Source organism: Mytilus californianus, unplaced genomic scaffold (genome assembly GCF_021869535.1).
Source record: "Mytilus californianus isolate M0D057914Y unplaced genomic scaffold, xbMytCali1.0.p SCAF_2, whole genome shotgun sequence".
In the NCBI taxonomy this organism is placed as follows: domain Eukaryota; kingdom Metazoa; phylum Mollusca; class Bivalvia; order Mytilida; family Mytilidae; genus Mytilus; species Mytilus californianus.
This window is the reverse complement of record NW_026262668.1, coordinates 42,048,515-42,068,897: the sequence shown is the minus strand read 5'-3', so window position 1 is coordinate 42,068,897 and position 20,383 is coordinate 42,048,515. Positions and strand designations below refer to the sequence as shown.

At 32.8% G+C, this 20,383-nt stretch overlaps 1 protein-coding gene across 1 annotated transcript in view; it reads left to right on the top strand.

Moving 5' to 3' along the window:
• LOC127728961 (mucin-5AC-like) overlaps window positions 1-20,383 on the top strand; it is a 243,755-nt gene that overhangs the window by 153,656 nt on the left and 69,716 nt on the right. Inside the window, exons 45-50 of the mRNA XM_052236541.1 lie at window positions 732-1,658; window positions 2,106-2,159; window positions 3,174-3,496; window positions 4,873-5,011; window positions 8,949-9,773; window positions 19,537-19,974. Of these exons, the coding sequence (XP_052092501.1) occupies window positions 732-1,658; window positions 2,106-2,159; window positions 3,174-3,496; window positions 4,873-5,011; window positions 8,949-9,773; window positions 19,537-19,974 (2,706 nt within the window). The remainder of the gene's footprint in view (window positions 1-731; window positions 1,659-2,105; window positions 2,160-3,173; window positions 3,497-4,872; window positions 5,012-8,948; window positions 9,774-19,536; window positions 19,975-20,383) is intronic.

The window sequence follows — 20,383 nt, the reverse complement described above, 5'->3', positions numbered from 1 at the left end:
TCCATGGAGATTGTTTTGCCCTTTCCCCTCCACTCATGGTCTATTGAATTTGAAACTTATGCTTAGTTTACTTGTTAAAGTTTATGATAATATCAGTTTAAGGGGAACCACTAGTGTTAGGTCAATGAAATTTGGTATGCAGATGTATAAACATTTGCACAATATCATCTCATCATAATGGAGATTATTTGCCCCTGCCCTTTCATATGGTCTTTTGACTTTGAAACTTTTGTATAGTTTGTGTTTATGTTAGTTTAAGATGAACCACTAATGGCAGCTCAATGATATTTGGTATGCAGTTGTATTAGCATTTGCATGTCTCATTTCTATAGAGATTATATGGCCCTGCCACCTCATCATGGTTCATCGACTTTGAAACTGCATAGTTTACATGTGAAAGTTTGTACTTAGGTCAGTTTAAAGGAAACCATTTATGATAAGTAAATAGTATTTGGTATGCAGTTGTAATTAGCAGAGGCATTTCTCATTTCCACAGAGGTTATTTGGCCCTTCACCTTCAGTCATGGTTCATTGACTTTGACTGTTTGTCTTAATTTGCATGTTTAAGTATTGCCTATTTAATTTTAACATTTGCATTATAATATCAAAATTATATAAAGGGGAGACATATCTCTGTGTCAGCAGTTTATTTATTGCATTAGAAACACAGATATCCTAGATTTTACAAAACAAAAGAGAAACATGCAGTTAAAATTGTTTTATTTATTTAGCAACACCAACAACCACAACAACAACAACACTTGCTCCACCCTCAGGAGTGCAACTTATTCCAACAGCTGCTCCTACTTGTGGTTGGACTCACTGGATAAATCTCGACAATCCAACTATCATGAAAGAAGGAAAACTGTTTGAGGGTGACATTGAATCAATTGCTAATATTAGAAAAATGCATCCACTCTGTGAGTACTATATGATGACACAAGTGGAATGCAGAGAGGCCAAAACAAAGATTCCTTCTTCTCAAACAGATGAAGTTGTTTCTTGTGACCGTATTCGGGGATTGAGATGCAAAAATGATGCACAGCCTGATGGTAAATGTCTGGATTATGAAGTCAGAGTTTTCTGCAATTGTTTTGGAATTCCTGGATTCCATCATTACACAAGTCCACCTCTAACTAGTCCATCCAAAACAACAAAACCTATACCTAATGTTTGTGGATGGACAACTTGGCTCAATGGACACAAACCAGACACACAGGGAGAGACTGAAACATTCACCAATCTAAGAAAAGATTTCAGATTTTGTGACATTGAGGATATTACTAGTATTGAATGTCGTCAACATGGATCAGAAAAATCATTCATGGAAACTGGTCAGAAAGGAGTTATTTGTGATATACATAAAGGTGGGTTGATGTGCAACAATGCTGACCAGATTTCAACTGGTGGCAAATGTTTTGACTATGAGATCAGGATCTTATGCGAACCAAAGGAATTGGATTGTTCTCATTTGACAACAGCATCACCTTCTTCTGGTCACTACATTAATCCTACACCATCACCAAGGACAGATATATTTGGAAATCCAATACTTCATACTACAGAAGCATCAGTAACAGATATTCCTACGACTTCAATAAGGCATACAACAGACAAGTTAAAAACTTCATCTCTGGACAAGACAACCAGAGTTCCAGGTAAATTTTGAAAAATATTCAGCCTTTAATCTAAAAATTAAAAAACAGATACCAAGGCAGTTGTCAAATTAGTAAGTTAAGGACAGACCACACCATGGAGACATGGAAAAACACAAAAAGACAAAGGAGAATGACAGTAAATATAGCCTGTTACATAAAAAAGCAGTTACAGTTACAAACAGTATTGTCACAGTTGCGAAATATTGTTAATGTATATGTTTTATCTTTGACAGATTTTTAGATAATAATACTAATAATGCTGCTGCTTTAAAAAGAAAAAGTCCAATGATTGTTTCTTTCACTATTTTGTTATTAAATGCTACAAATTGATTTAACAAACAAAATTGATTTAATTCAAAATCAAAACTACATTTGATATGTTGGTTGTAAATCATGTAAATTGTATTATCTTGTGAATTATAATAATGACTATTCCTTTTGAAACAGTATCAAATAAACACACTACAAGTATTGATACAACGACAGTTACATCTATGCTTGGTAAGATATTTTTAAAGATACAAAGACAAATCAAGAGATTCTTTAATCTTAGTAGATGATCTCTGATCTTTGACATTATTTTGTTCCACTTTTATCTTATAAATTCTAATTCTCTCCAATGTTATGCTTTTATCTATGTTTGAGTTGTTATAGCTTTAATATGATCAATCTTTAGTACATGAATATTGCACATGTAAATGAAGTGGTTAATCAGTTAAGAGGTGATGAAATACATGAGATATCAATGAAGACATTAAGCATATTTGTGTTATTATTTAAATGTGGCTGTGTGAAAATGTAAATTCTTCTTCATTCATTAACTATAATATACAGGGAAACATAATTAAAGCTGAAGTTTACATAAATTGTGATTGAACATCAAAAGTCTATTCAAATTGTTTAATTGATGACTATGTTTAATAATAAAAACAAAAGAAAAAAAACCCTATTGAATCTGAGGTAAAATACATGTAACAACAAATCAGAAATGCAAAAAAAATTGAAATTGATATCTTATAATTTTATTCAAACAACTTTATTGATACAGCTATTTATCTGGGAAACTCAGTCAGTTATAGAATGAAAATATCTGATATGAGTGTTTGATTTTGATTTCATATCTCAAGCTCCCAAGTGCTTGTCAAAATTTCCTAATGTCAAAGTTTGACACAATCAAATTACTTTGTTTTATTCTTCTTATGCTGCAAAATAAGCTGAGTTATCTATGATTGTTTAGAAATATAAAAACATATTGGCATAAAGGAGAATTTTGCTTGCATTAACTAAATAAGTATTTTCACTATTGTTTAAGTGTGTCGAAATTCAAGAATTAAGGTTCAACTGTATTTCCTTTAACAATCAGTGATTTCACTGAAAATTGCATGAATGATGAATTATCAAAAATAAAAATTGTTAGAGAAATTCACATTCTCTCTAGTAATTTTGTAACTGAATTATTTTTTTATGAAAATACTAAATTATGTGAGATTTCTAAATAAAAATGGCTTCCTTTAGTATGTACTGATGGTATGACACAAGGATCCTCGCTGCCCATGAACAATGATAGAATGTCTTCCTCATCCAGTCTAAATCCCAACTCTGGGGTTGAAAGATCACACCTGACAGACACTAATAGTGGTCTGTTGACTGGAGGCTGGGTTGCAGGAAAGAATGAGAAGACAGAATGGATCATGATAAACTTTGGAAGACCAATGATCATTGATAGTATAACAACCAAGGGTCAAGCTGGTCAACCATACTGGATTTCTGCATTCAAGCTTCTCTACTCAATGGATAAGAAAACATACACATATTATGAGGAAAATGGGCAACCAAAGGTTAGTTGTATCATCACGGAAGAGACATCTTTAATTTAACTGAAACAAACGTATTTGTTAACCAATTATTGATTGAATTTTATTATATACTTGAATAAAAGATAGATTTGTGCACATATAATCTTTAAATTTTTTTTATATGAATGGAAACTTACTCTAACTCTTTATCATAATTTAATTTCCAACATTCATTTATTACCCTTAATTTTCAGAGAGCAGTAAGAAAAAGTAAATATCTGTACACACTGAAATTATTTTGTTAAAATGATAAAAAGTGTGTGTAAGGTTTTCATTAATTATACCCCACGCAACGAGTTGCGGAGGGTATAATGTTTTTGAACCGTCCGTCTGTCTGTCCGTCCGTCTGTCAGTCCGTCAGTCCTGTTTCTTGTCATCGCAACTCCTCTCAAACCACACAACAGAATTTCACGAAACCTTTTTAGATAATAAGGACATACTATGTAGTTGTGCATATCAACAGGAAATTACGATTCAATTCTTTTTCTAGGAGTTACGCCCCTTTGAACTTATTTACTTTAATGCACTACTGCAACAGTTTGTCATCGCAACTCCTCTCAAACCACACAACAGAATTTCATGAAACCTTTTCAGATAATAAGGACATACTACGTAGATGTGCATATCGACAGGAAATTAGGATTCAATTTTTTTTCCAGGAGTTACGCCCCTTTGAACTTATTTGCCCAATATACTACTGCAACCTTTTGTCATCGCAACTCCTCTCAAACCACACAACAGAATTTCATGAAACCTTTTCAGATAATAAGGACATACTACGTAGATGTGCATATCAACAGGAAATTACGATTCAATTTTTTTTCCAGGAGTTACGACCCTTTTGAATTTATTTGCCCAATATACTACTGCAACCTTTTGTCATCGCAACTCCTCTCAAACCACACAACAGAATTTCATGAAACTGTGTAGATAATAAGGACATACTACGTAGATGTGCATATCGACAGGAAATTACGATTCAATTTTTTTTCCAGGAGTTACGCCCCTTTGAACTTATTTGCCCAATATACTACTGCAACCTTTTGTCATCGCAACTCCTCTCAAACCACACAACAGAATTTCATGAAACTGTGTAGATAATAAGGACATACTATGTAGATGTGCATATTGACAGGAAATTATGATTCAATTTTTTTTTCTGATACAATTTTTTTTTCTTACACTTATTTTATTTCTCCAATGACAATGTGGGGACGTGGGTTATGTGAGCGCGCTCACTAAGGTTCTTTAATTTTGATTCAAAGATAAATAGAGATTTATGGAGAGGGTTGCATTTATTCAGGGATCTTATTTAAACCCCATTTGGAATTTAATTTTAATTTCATATCTATTGTCAGGTGTTTTCTGCCAATTATAACAGCGAGACACCAGTACATCAAAGATTTACAGCACCAATCAATGCCCAGTATGTTAAACTACTACCTGTGTCGTGGAATGGTGCTATTGCTCTAAGATGGCAACTGTTTGGATGCACAGGTATGTTTCACCAAAGAACTATAATTCTGAATCAGAATATCAGTTCTATGTAGTAATATATTAATTCAACTGTACTTTGTTTGTGATTTTTAATTCAAGTGTTTTCTTTTTTATATTTTTTCTAAAATGCAAGAAAAGGACCTAAATGGTCCTTCTTATTTATTTCACTGACTGAAGAAACAAATGATTTATTCTTCTACACGTAGCTCTGTCTTCAATGTTTAAATATGAATAAAAGGATCAGAATTTTATGATCAAGTGTTCTTTTTTTCAAGGGTTCAAATTTTTATTTGTAAAGTACATTTTGTTCTAAAATTACCAACAATATCCAATATTTAGAATTTTTATATATATTATCTTGAAGTCTGTAAAAGATAAAGAGAACTATAAAAGAATGTAAAAATCTACAAATAAGTTACCATGATCAAAATTGCTCTTACGGATAGTTGTCTAATTGCAATTTTACCATGTCTTCTTATTTTTAACTTGATAGAAGTTATTTGATTGGTTCCTAATTTGTGTAATCAACTCCTACAGTTTTCAAAGCAGATTCCTGAGACTTCACAGGAAGATTGCACATATGTTGGAGTTGTGCACCTGCTATTATGGAATTTTTTGAGGATTTTTTTCTCATTTTTTCCAGACTTGAGAACTTAAATTAGTCATTTTTCAGCAAAATTGATGAAAGAAAAAGGGTACAAGTTTTGTGTAATCAACTCCTCCTACAGTTTTCAACCCAGATCCCTGAAACATCTGTCTTTTTATGACAATGGATTACTTTAAATTCGGAAATTATTGCGTACATTTAATATTGCGATTTTTGAAGAATGGACAAAAATGCAAGATTAATTATTGCAATTTCTTGAAAATCTGCATACAGATGTATGTATCAGATATCAGTATGCGAGCTCTTATTATTGTGATTCTCACCCAGTCGCATTATTCGCATTAATAAAAACCTCACAATAATTTCTGAATTTACAGTAGTCACAAATATTGCAAACCACCGATTTGAGACTTTGACCCATTTTTGTCTTTAAATAACCATTTTACCCATAGTTTTGGCAATTAGAAAGACAAGCATCTTTTTCATAAAATACCTTAAGAGCAATTATATTCCTAAGTCATGAACATTTCAGTATAACTTAAGATGGATTTTAAAAGTAAGATTTTATGTGAAATGAATATGGTAGAAGATCTTCAAATAAGTATGCATGGTTGATATTTTCAATTAAAGCCTTATTGGAATGAATGTCCTCATTGGGATCCGATACTGGTTCATGTAGTATTGTCATATTATTAATTTTGAAATATTTTAATGGTCTAGGCAAGTTGATAAAAAATTCACTTAATAACCATAGGCTACCGTTTCTTACTAGTTTTCAAGAAAATTGTTTTTTTTTTTGGTTTTTACATTTCTTGAATTTTAGAGTAATTTATATTCTTCATCATTAATTAATAAGATTGATTTTAATTTTGAAGCTGTGGAAAGGGAAAATAAGAAGGAAATAAGTTCATATAAGAATGATTTGTTTAGTGTTCAAGTCATACCTGAAATCATGAAAAGGATGCTCTAAGTGTGTTTTTTTTCAACTTACTGTGACTTGACTGTTAGTGTTGCTCTCCACCTATTGCAATTTATTCAAAATTCTGACCAAATTGCAATTTGTTTTATAAAACCAAACTGTTCAACTGGTCAGAAATTTGAACAAACTGCTGTAGAAAACCTAAGTCAAGTCGTGAAAGTGCAAGGTGATAAAATAAAGCATACTTACAATCCTATAAGAATTTAATTCCACTTCAATGTTATTATGAAAAATCAGTCTATCAGTTTGTATAGAAATTTTATTGTTATTGTCATGCTAAAGGTGATGGGTAGTAATTTTGAATTGCTATAAAAATGTCCAGACTAAGCTTTCATACAATTTTTCTTTCTAAAAGTCTTCTATATTCATAAGAATTAAACATCATTTGAATTAAAACATCTTACATTCAGTAAAATATGTGTGAAATTACAATACGTTGTTAATAAGTTTCCGTGGTAGATAACCTAAAACATTATTCTTTTGAATATAGAAGATTTTTCGAAAGAAAAATTGATTATCTCCCATAGAAACTTACTAACAACGTATTGTAATTTCACACATATTTTACTGAATATAAAATGTTTCAATTCAAATGATGTCTGATTCTTATGTATATAGAAGACTTTTCGAAAGAAAAATTGTATGAAAGCTTAGTTTGGACATTTTTATAGCAATTCAAAATTACTACCCATCACCTTTAGCATGACAATAACAATAAAATTTCTATACAAACTGTTAGACTGATTTTTCATAATAACATTGAAGTGGAATTAAAGTCTTATAGGATTGTAAGTATACTTTATTTTATCACCTTGCACTTTCACAACTTGACTTAGGTTTTCTACAGCAGTTTGTTCAAATTTCTGACCAGTTGAACAGTTTGGTTTTATAAAATAAATTGCAATTTGGTCAGAATTTTGAATAAGTTGCAATAGGTTGAGAGCAACACTTACAGTCAAGTCACAGTAAAAATGAGGAAATCAGTGGTTCGTACTTCATTTTTGTACATTAACTGTCTTTAGTTATGCTTTGAGAAACTAGCAAATAAAAAATATATGTCGCTGTGCTGGATTTGGAGATAAATATGGCAATAAATCCCAAATATTGCTCCCCCTTGGTAACCTCAACGTTTAATGTGAAAATGCTCGATGTCTTGAGCTGACAATTTAAAAATCTCCCGCCAATTCTCCCTGCAAGGTTATCATCATCATTTTTCAGGTTTATATGGCTTATTTCAAGCTATCTTAAAAGAATAAGACTGTTTTCGGAAATAACAAACTGTTTATCATAAATCTCTCTCATTTTTAGCTCACCTGGGCCGAAGGGCCAAGTGAGCTTTTCTCATCATTTGGCGTCCATAGTCTGATGTTGTCGTCGTCATTAATTTTTACAAAAATCTTCTCCTCTGAAACTATTGATCAAAATTTAACCAAACTTGGCTACCAGCATCATTAGGGTATCTAGTTTTAAAAATGTGTTGGATGACCCCGCCTGCCGACCAAGATAGCTTTTGGTTTATTCTGTTGTTAAGGAGAATTATTACATGATTACAAAAATTTGAACATCCACTTTTTCCGTTATAATGCACTAATGTTTTATAGTAAACAGTATACATGATTGCATAACATATGCAGTACAGATTTTCTTCTTTATGATAAATTTACCAAGCAAACATTAGAGAACACTATTCAGTCTATTGTTTCAATTGTTATTATAACGTTTATCATTTTTTGGGATACAATTGCTGTCAAGCAATCTGGAGAAACTGTATACTACTGCAACAGTTTGTCATCGCAACTCCTCTGAATCTACACAACAGAATTTCATGACAATTTGTAGATAATTAGTACATACTATGTAGATGTGCATATCAACAGAAAATTATGATTAAAATTTTTTCTAGGAGCAATGCCCCTTGAACTTAGAATTTTGGCCTATATATACTACTGCAACAGTTTGTCATCACAACTCCTCTGAATGCACACAGCAGAATTTCATGAAACTTTGTAGATAATAAGGATACAATATGTTAATGTGCATATCCACAAGAACTTTTATCAGTTTACTTTTGTAGGAGTTGTGAGTCTTTGAACTTAGGAATCTGGTGATTTTGTTTGCCAAGTGACAATGTGGGGTAGTGGGGTATGGGAGCGTGCTCACAAAGGTTCTTTAATTATGAAAGACTTAGATTTGCTGTTGTTGGTGTTATCATTCAAAATGGCCTCATCTTTTGTTAAAGTTTTTGATAAGTTACACATGCACGACATTTCTGTGTTAACAGTTCTTAAGCAAATGTGAGATAATTATGTTTTAGCTAAATATAACAAAAATATTAATATTGTTTTTTACAGGTGCTCCTGTTACAACACCTCTGGCAGGAAAAACTTTATCACCCAATCCAGAAAAGACTGGAGTTCCAACCCCAGCACCAACAGATGATTCTGGCTTGAACCCAACACCATCACCATCGGGCAATTCAGATTTAAACCCAACTCCATCACCATCAGGCAATACAGGTTTGAACCCAACACCATCACCAACGGGCAATACAGGTTTGAACCCAACTCCATCACCATCAGGCAATACTGGTTTGAACCCAACTCCATCACCATCAGGCAATACTGGTTTGAACCCAACTCCATCACCAACAGGTGATTCTGGCTTGAATCCAACTGCATCACCATCAGGCAATACTGGTTTGAACCCAACTCCATCACCAACAGGTGATTCTAGCTTGAATCCAACTCCATCACCATCAGGCAATATTGGATTGAATCCAACTCCATCACCATCAGGCAATACTGGTTTGAACCCAACTCCATCACCTTCAGGCATTACTGGGTTGAATCCAACTCCATCACCATCAGGCAATACTGGCTTAAATCCAACTCCATCTCCATCAACATGTAATAGAGGATGGTCCAACTGGATAAATAGAGATACTCCAGACACTGGTGACGGTGACCATGAAGCTATGACAGCTGCAGAGAAGTTGAAATTTTGTCCAGGTGGAGAGGTCATTGATGTTGAATGTGCAACCAAAGATGGCATGCCTTATAGTGGTACTAGTGAGATTGCAACCTGCTATCCTGACACTGGATTTACTTGTAACACCATGGATAACTTTAATGTACCATGTATGGATTACAAGATCAGATACATGTGCAAGTGTGCTGGTAAGTGGAATATTAATAATTAGTTTATTTGTGCAAATTTTTATTAGTAAGTATACATCAAATTAGTTTTTTGACAAATTAATAATGATGTTCTCCTTTTCGGTAGCTTATTGTTTTTATACAACCGCAAAAAATTTTTGTGGTCGTATATTGGTATCACGTTGTCGTCGTCGTCATTGTCCAAAGACACTTGGTTTCCGGAAAATAACTTTAGTATTAGTAAATAGAAATCTATGAAATTTAAACACAAGGTTTATAACCACAAAAGGAAGGTTGGGATTGATTTTGGGGGTTATGAAAAGAAAAAAAAAGGGGTCCAAATAAGCATTTTTCTAGTTTTCAGACAATAACTTGTAGAACGGTGTATGGATCTCTCTGAAATTGTACAACAAGTTTCCATACCACAAAGGGATGGTTAGGATTGGCTTTGGGGGGTAATGGCTCAAACCGTTTAGGAATTAGGGCCAAAAAAGGGGGGAAAAACAAGGGTTTCCTTGTTAATGGACAATTACTTTTAAGTACTATGTTAAATTTGGATTACCTCCCTTACACTGCTTTAAAATTATGTATAAAGAAATCTTGTATTGTCTTGAGGTGATAAGCTGTCAATTTATTTTTAGAAGTTACTAATAAAAATGCTGATTATAGATATATTATTTGTAGATAGATATAAGAAGATGTGGTATGAGTGCCAATGAGACAACTCTCCATCCAAGTCAAAATTTATGAAATTAAACCATCATAGGTCAAAGTACGGTCTTCAACACGGAGCCTTGGCTCACACCGAACAATAAGCTATTAAGGGCCCCAAAAATAACTAGTGTAAAACCATTCAAACGGGAAAACCAACGGTCTAATCTATATAAAAAACGAGAAACGAGAAACACTTATGAACCACATCAACAAACGACAACTACTGAACATCAGATTCCTGACTTAGGACAGGTGCAAACAAATGCAGCGGATTTAAACGTTTTAATGGTACCAAACCTTCACCCTTTTTCTGAAACAATAGTGTAACATCACAACATAGAAAGACACACTATAAAATATCAACTGAAATAGCTTAACTCAATCAAAGGACATATTAACACGAGTGAACATACACTGAACAAATACATGTAGACATGATTATGTATGTCATTTTCTATTTTAAGACTTTTATGATGTATTTAAATGGGTAATTATGGTTGCAAACTCTATTGGAAATTTGAATTGAGATCATGACCATATCTTGAGGGAAAGATTTTTTTTTTTTGAAAAAGGGGAGGGGGAGGGGAGATGAAAAAAAATGGGGGGGGGGGTAAAAAAGAAATTGTTGGGGGGGGGGGACAATTTCTTCTTTTTCTCATTACAGATTTCAGAAATTAAAAGAAAATTTCTTCAAATGGGTGAAATTATTAATTTTTTTTTGGGGGGGGACAATTTGCAACAGCATAGTGTATTGCACAAAAGCAAAAAAAAGGGGGGTATTTTTTTTTTTTTTGGAGGGGGGGGGGCAATTTGCAACAGCATAGTGTATTGTACAAAAGCAAACAAAAAAGGGGGGGTAATTTTTTTTTTTTGGGGGGGGGGGGGGCAATTCGCAACAGCATAGTGAATTGCACAAAAGCAAAAAATTGAATATAAATACAAATCATATAACCAATTCTAAGTTCTTTGACTACAGTTATTCTGTGTCAGAAACCTATTATGTGTCAAACATTTAATTTCAATCCAAATTCAGACCTGTATCAAGCACGAATATTGTGTCCATTTTTGCCCCAACTGTTCAGGGTTGGACCTCTGCGGTCGTATCCAGCTTCGCTCGGCAAAGCAATTTATTGAGATTTATTGTACTAAAGTGAATTAATCTTAATGTGATTCTTGACTAGCAAAATAAACAAAAATAGATTGTATCCACAATGTCAACTAATTTTAATTAGTTGACATTGTGGAAATGGGAGTGAAAGAAATCAGAAAAGAACAACTAAAGACAGATAACGCTTATACATTAAAAACTACTTGAAAAAGCATGCATAGACAACAGAAACAGGTTACACGACAGTTGTAATCTGATCAAGGGTCCGAAAACGGTCATATTTGCCAGTCATGACCTAAACTGAAAGCTATTTGTCCTTAAAGGCAGATTTGGATTTACTAAAAATTTATTCTGTTTACAGAAGTAATTTCAGTTATGAGATCAGGTTTATTACCCATCCCTAGATTTTCCATTGTCTATCACGGAATTTCATGGAATTCCATGGAGTATTGGAACCTGTTTTCCATGGAATGCCATGGAAAATAAAAAGAGAAAAAAAGGAAAAAATAATACTTCCATATAAAAACATTTTCTATGGAATACCATTGAATTATTTTCCATGATATTTTTCCATGGAATTCCATGGAAATATATTCCATGATGGTTTTTTCCATGGAATTCCATGAAAATATTTTCATCATTTTCCTTTTAGAATGTATCGCTCAAATAAACCTATTGGCGAAGGTTACCCTGTGTAGACTTATCTGTAATAATGAACATAAACAACTAGGTGCAATGCATTGTTTCAGTTTGGTAAGGTCTTTTGAGTCTTACGCTGGTCAGTAAAATCAATAAAACTGACTGCCTTTAACGGAAGTATCGAGATACAACTTCAAACAACCATGGTTTTTATACGACCGTCGTATATTGGTATAATGTTGGCGTCGTCCGAAGACACATTGGTTTTCGCACAATAACTTTAGTTTAAGCAAATGGATCTCTATTAAATTTTACCATAAGGTTCAAAACCACAAAAGAAAGGTTGGGATTGATTTTGGGGGTTATGGTACAAACAGTTAAGGAATTAGGGGCCAAAAATAAGCATTTTTGTAACTTCCAGACAATAACTTGTGTGTTAGTGTATGGATCTCTCTGACATTGTACCACAAGGTTCCATATCACAAAGGGAATGCTGGGATTGATTTTGGGGGTGATTGCCTCAAAGTTTTAGGAATTGGGGGCCAAAAAAGGGGCAAAAAATAAGCATTTTTCTAGTTTCCAGACAATAACTTGTGTTCAAGTGTATGGATCTCTTTGAAATTATACTGCAAGGTACCATACCACAAAGGGAAGGCTGGGATTGATTTTGGAGGTAATTGCCTCAAGATTTTAGGAATTAGGGACCATAAAGGGGGAAAAAAACAAGCATTTTTCTAGTTTCAGGACAATAGCTTGTGTGTAAGTGTATGGATCTTTATGAAATTGTACTACAAGGTTTCATATCACAAAGGGAAAGCTGGGTTTGAGTTTGGGGGTAATTGCCCTAAACGTTTAGGAATTTGGGGCCAAAAAGGGGCCAAAAAACATGCATTTTTCTAGTTTCCAGAAAATAACTTGTGTTCAAGTGTATGGATCTCTCTGAAATTGTACTGCAAGGTACCATACCACAAAGGGAAGGCTAGGATTGAGTTTGGGGGTGATGAATCATAAGGGGGTTCAAAAAATTTGGGGGGGGTTCTTTTTTTTCTTTAAAATTTTCCATTTTAAATTGGTTATTTCTGATTTATATATAAAAGCAAATAATAATGATATGGTTTGAATAGGTAAATTAAAATTTTTAAGTTCTTAGACCACATTCATTCTGTGTCAGAAACCTATGCTGTGTCAAATATTTAATCACAATCCAATATCAGTGCTGTATCAGACTTGAATGTTGTGTCCATACTTGCCCCAACTGTTCAGGGTTCGACCTCTGCGGTCGTATCAAGCTGCGCCCAGCGGAGCATTTTATTATAGTTTGTTCTTATGTTGTACTGTCTTACACCACTGTCCAAGGTTAGGGGAGGGTTGGCGCCTTCAAACTAGTTTAACCCCACCACATTCTGCATGTGCCTGTACCATGTAAGGAGCCTGTAATTCAGTGGTTGTCGTTTGTTGTTGTGTTACATATTTGTTTTTCGTTCATTATTTTGTACATAAATTACGCCATAAGTTTTTTCGTTTGAATTGTTTTACATTTGTCATTTTGGGGCCTTTTATAGCTGATTATGCGGTATGGCATTGTTCATTGTTGAAGGCCATACGGTGACCTATAATTGTTAATTTCTGTGTCATTTGGTCTCTTGAGAAGAGTTGTCTCATTAGCAATCATACCACATCTTCTTTTTATATGGAACCATCATTCTAACATTCACTTCAGATTACTCTGATTAAATATGATAAATACAATAAACAAACAAAAACTTTGGTATATGTTTGCACTGCCTATATAACAGGAAAATTTAGTTCATTACTGTCACTTTTGCCGACATGACTTCAGTAGATCCATCTCATAGAACAGCATTAACCATGTTTGGAGTTTTATTTTTTCCTCATGATACCTATAAGAAATATAATTTTTATTGTAATAAATAATTAAATATACTCTAAATAATGTCCTTAAAACAATAATGGTTAATAACTTTAGTAGGTCATATGTTCATTTGATTGCAATTTAATGGGGAAAACTCCACCAAAAGGAAACAATCTAATCATTAATAAAAATGTTTATTTGGAATTTGTGATGGCTAACAAGAAAATCCCCCCTCTTTGGCCATGGCTAAAAATAGAACATGGGGGTAAAATGCAATTTTTGGCTTATATCTCTGAAACTAAAGCATTTAGAGCAAATCTGACAAGAGGTAAAAATGTTCAACAGGTCAAGATCTATCTGCCATATAATTTTCAGATGCATCAGACAACCCGTTGTTGGGTTGCTGCCCCTGAATTGGTAATTTTAAGAAAATTTTGCATTTTTTTGTTATTATCTTGAATATTATGGTAGATACAGATAAACTGTAAACACTAAAATTATTCAGCAAAGTAAAATCTACAAATAAATCAACATGACCAAAATTGTCAATTGACCCCATAAGGAGTTATTGCCCATTAAAGTCAATTTTTCACAAATTTTCGTAAATTTCTGTAATCTTTTACAAAAATCTTCTTCTCTGAAACTACTTGGCCAAATTAAACCAAACTTGGACTAAATCATCCTATGGGTATGTAGTTTAAAAAGTGTATCTGATGACCCCGTGCATCAACCAAGATGGCTGCCATGGCTAAAAATAGAACAATGGGGCTAAAATGCAGTTTGGCTTATAGCTCTGAAACTAAAGGATTTAGAGCAAATCTGACATGTTGTTAAAATGTTCATCAGGTCAAGATCTATCTGCCCTGAAATTTTCACACGCATCAGACAACCTGTTGTTGGGTAAGAAATTTTAAGGCATAAAGCTCGATGAATTAATAGAAAAGATACACAAAACTGGTGTATAAGCTTGGATGCACGGGGCATTATTCCCCCCTCCACCACTTTCAACAGTGCTGGGACGGTTTTGCCACATACCTGTATTGTTGACATTTTTTAAAATTAGAAATGCAGACATGAAATTTACTTACTAATTAAGAGTACTTGCAGTTACTGTATTAAAGCTAGTTCAAAGCCAATTACAACTAGATATAGTACATAACTCATGTTCTAGCAATAAACAAATTAAATGCTAAATAATATTGGAGAGAGAGGGGTGGAAATATGTGAATTTAAATTTACTTTGTGAAATTCCTTAAATTTGAAGTTAGATTTATAAGGTTCTGGTTGGAATTGCATACTTTAGAGGTGTAGAATTACTATATTAAATATTTCAACATAAGACATTTTTTCTTTAAAATGTATGGTTTTAAACGGTAAATAACATTACATGTGACTAAATCACTATTACCTTTCACTTGGTCAAGTATGCAATAGGTGTGAAAATTTAATTACTAAAACAACAGCCTCCTATAAATGTTGACATTAACAGGGGGAAAAGTAATAAAATTGTTATTTGAAGACTCCTCAAAGCAATAAAAATATGTCCGGTCTATTCAACTGTGAGACAAAAATAAACCTCTATATGCAGAAATAGTGTGATGTATGGTTTCCAACCAAAAAATTTATAAGCATAAATTTTGACAATTCATACCTGTTAAAAGTCCCTCCGTAACAAACAAAAAGAGTAAAATTAAAAAGGTACCCTAAAAGGGAACACCTAATTTGACTTTTACTATCGTTTTTTTTCTGCTTCTGGCGCATACATATAACGTTACTGTAACAGAGAAAAAACGGACATTTTGATCATCAATAATTAGAAATTTATACTTTCAATCATGATTAAAAGTAGTTAAATTTTAATATAAATAATCCAGAAAGCGCTTTATTAAGGTTATTCATCAGACGAACCCATATGTATGGTAACAAACCGATCTGTATTGTCTGAAAAATCCTCCTTGTTTGACTCTTCGCATGAAGAATTGATGTCTTTTTCTTGGTTATTTTCCACACACAATGGCTCAGATTGATGAGGTCAATTGTCATTAGTTTGTCAGAAATGGGGCAAAGTGCTGTCAATACTGTCCGTAGTGTAATTGTGCAGAAAAGTGATCGATATCGCCCATTTTGAGACATTTTCTCAGCTGGGAACCCGTGACGTAAGCACGATCATGTGATCGTTATCTAATTAAAAATCCTTGATTTTGACAAGCACTGGATTCTTTGACCTTAAAAATGCCAATCATATGCAACTATTCCAGTCATAGTTACGTTCGATAACTCTGCATGTTACTGGTTTAATAAGAATTATGTCAAATTTACTGGTTACCCGTGTGATGTTTAGAAAATTGAAAAATATATAGATATTTCACCTCGGTTACCATCCATTCGAGATTTTCTTTTATTGATATAAAATAATAGCATAAATTAATTTCATTAAGAATTTAACAATACTAATCTACATCTACACAGGTCTTGTCAAAACTTACATCGTGATTAGGTGCCATGTTTGTTTTCTTTGATCACGTTGATGACTTAATATCTCCTTAATCTAGCTATGTCCTTGTGTATTATTAAAGTGAAAATAACGTGTCATACTTAATTGCAATATCAACAGTGAAATCAAATTGAATCATTTGCATGGGTAAAATCAGTGTCGAACATCTTCTACATTTGAAAATTATTTGGTCGCCATTTTTTTTTACGTAGCTTCAAAATTTTATCAAAACAAACAGCATGTATCCACTTTAACAAAGAGAAACAATGTTTGATTCTATGCTGCTTTAAGGTAAGACAATTACTGAAAACGCAAGCATCCAACATTTATTCGATTTTCATCGTAAATATCTTACAAAATATATCTTCACAAGTCGGCCCAAGCTGTCAATGTAAACTGCATGGTTAATGCATACAAATCTTTATTTTGAGTGCGCGAGACTGTTTCTAATAAATATATCAAAGAAAAGGTGAAATAAAAAATTTCTTAAATACATTAAGACACACTTAAATAAAAATTTGAAATATTACTTTTTAATTAATAACTAAATGAATACCGGCATGTCGTTACGTTGTTTACTTCCAACAGCGGCCGCCATGTTTAAAATATTGCTAACGAATGCCAAAATGTCAACTTTTCAATCAAATTTTGAAGCAAAAAGTTTGATACCTAAACTGATATGGTTTACGATTTCATTTATATGAATATGTTGTTGATCTTTTTAGGGGTTGGAAGGATATTAGTAATAATAAATAAGTTGAGAAAATTGATTATATAATAAGGTCCCATTGCAATTTTATCGAGTTTTAACGAAGAAGTCAACGGAGGCTGTGTGGTTATGTCACCTCAATTTTCAAACTTATTTTGAAGCAAGAAATCATATATCTGAACTGAAACTTAAAACATTTTTAATTGTAAAAATGAATGTACTGTAAAACGCGGGGTTGGAAGGTAAAATACACAAAGCAACAAAAAAGTTATGACCATTTAATCTATGTACCCCGTTCATTTTCATTGATAATCAATCGGCCATTAATGATATACAACTGACGTGTAAAAGTCACGTGATGACCGCGATAGTTGGATATGTGATCAGGTTTTGACCATCAAAATTTTACAAAAATGTTTTAGGACTAATATTTATTGATTTATTGTTTTTAAATCATGTCACGACTCCTTTAATGCATGGAAATAATTTGTGTGTACATTAAGATACTTGAAATTATATAAATTTAACATGAGGCTGTATTATACAAAATTTTAATCCTGGTATCTATGATGAGTTTATTCATTTGATCGAAAAATATCAAACTAAAAATGTTGTTTTAATTACTGTAAGTGAAAATAACTCACTGAGGCAAATATTATGTTGGATAATGTAGTGGTCAACAGACAGACAATTACAGAACAAAAAATCACAGTACAACAACCTGCCACTTTATTGCAAAAAAATTAGTTTGCTGCGGAATTGCAGCTCACTTCATATCTGTAAGGGAAAATGATTGAAAGGAAATAAGAACGAAGAAACATCTGAACTTTGAATTTACTTTTATAGTACAATATATGATTTACTCAGTAAGCTCAGTCATATCAATTATTTATTGTTTAACAAAACATTGAAACATATTTTATGACCAGATTATATTGCCTTATAAATAGATTTTTTTTATTGTTTTTTCCTGCAAATAATTTTTTCCATGCTAAAAAATTCTAAGTCAACATTCAACCTTCTTTCCATCTCAAAAATATTTTAAGTCCAGATTCTATCATCTTTTCCATGTCAAAAATATTCTAAGTGAAGATTCCATCCTCTTTTCCATCTCGAAAATATTCTAAGTCCACTTTCCAACTTCTTTTCCATCTACAAAGTTTTCTAAGTCTACTTTCCATCCTATTTCCCATTCAAACAGTATTTTTTATCATGGAAAGTTTTCCATCATATCATGGAAAATGATGGAATAAGTGATACATTTAAGTTTTCCATCAGTGATGGAATATTTTTCTATGAAATTCCATGGAATTCCATGGAAAAAACCAAAATTTCCATCATTACATCATTTATTCATGGAAAAAGTTTAGTGCATGGAAAAACTAGGGATGGGAAATCACCATTTTGCATTTGTTTTTATTAACCATATTAATGCATCCGGGAAATATTGGCTAAAAAATCGTTAATCACTATTTACCTGTTATTCACACCTGACAGTAACCACAAACTCAGAACTAATATTATAAAGAATTAAGATTTAAAGACAATCGTCTATTCTGATTTAAAAATAAAAACTTTACGTAGCAAAAAGAAATTTTTCATAAGACAAACGTGTGCTGTTATTTACTATGTATTACGCATGCATGAAATTGCCTTCACCAGATTAGACAATAAATCGTAAAATGCAAAATGTTTTCATGCTAAATTAAACGAGTGCAACTATTATTAGTAATATTCCCACACTTTTATAGGTAATAAAATTAAAAATCCTGTGATTTCCTGTCATTTTGATAAACAGAACAAATCCTGAAATGAATTAGAAAATACTCATAATTTAGTAACACTTCCGGTTTTAATTTCGTCTTCAAATTCAAAAGAAACGTTAGCGATGTCTGAGAAATTTTTGAGTCATTAAAATCGTTTCAATTTTAAACTGTTGCATTCCATAAACTGTTCTTTTAACGTTTTAGAAAAACGGTATGAAAATTCATGAAGTAAATGCGAAGAAACAGTCAATACAAGTTCGTTGATGCTATGAAACTTAAGTGTGCATAATTTCGACAGTTTGAAAAAAGGACCGAAATTGTGTGAAAAAATTTGCTGATCCCTGGATCATATCCTTTTTTCAAATCTTGATACATCTGTATGTAATAGAAGTTTTTTATTAATCAACTTGTTTCTGTTTTTTACCTCTAAGTTTACTTATTATTTTTTTTTTTATAAAACTAAGGAAATTTTTTTTTTTAGAATTGCCAACCAAGAGTACCGGAAATGATGGCCATAAGCCTACAGTTTCACCAAGTCCTGAAGTTCATCTATCTCCCACGCCATCGCCAAATGGACTGAATCAAGGTACACCAACACCATCACCAACTGGTGACAGTGCTCATTCACCAACACCTAAACCAAGAGTTTGTATCACTAGATGGTCATCCTGGCTCAACCGTGACAAGCCAGATACTAATAATGGAGATTATGAAAAAATGACCCCTGAAGAAATAAGGAAATTCTGTCCTGGTGGAACCATCAAGCAGGTGGAATGTCAGACATCCACTGGAATACCATTCCACAGTACAGGTGCTATCCAATCCTGCACAAAGGAGCAAGGAATGATTTGTAATAATGCAGATAATTTCCCAGTTGGTTGTGATGACTACCAAATCAAATATTTCTGCATGTGTGGTGGTGAGTTTTTATGTCCCACCTAGGGGCATTATGTTTTTTTGGTCTGTGCGTCCGTTCGTCCGTCAGTCTGTTCGTCCGTCTGTCCCGCTTCAGGTTAAAGTTTTTGGTCAAGGTAGTTTTTGATGAAGTTGAAGTCCAATCAACTTGAAACTTAGTACACATGTTTCCTATGATATGATCTTTCTAATTTTAATGCCAAATTAGAGTTTTGACCCCAATTTCACAGTCCACTGAACATAGAAAATGATAGTGCGAGTGGGGCATCATTGTACTATGGACACATTCTTGTTATTTGACTAATGTCAGAACAAGAATTATTTACAGTTAAAAAATCTTCTTGTTAATCATTATCACAGTTATTCAGATAGATATTTTTGAATTTAACATTGTCAATCAAGTAGAATATTTT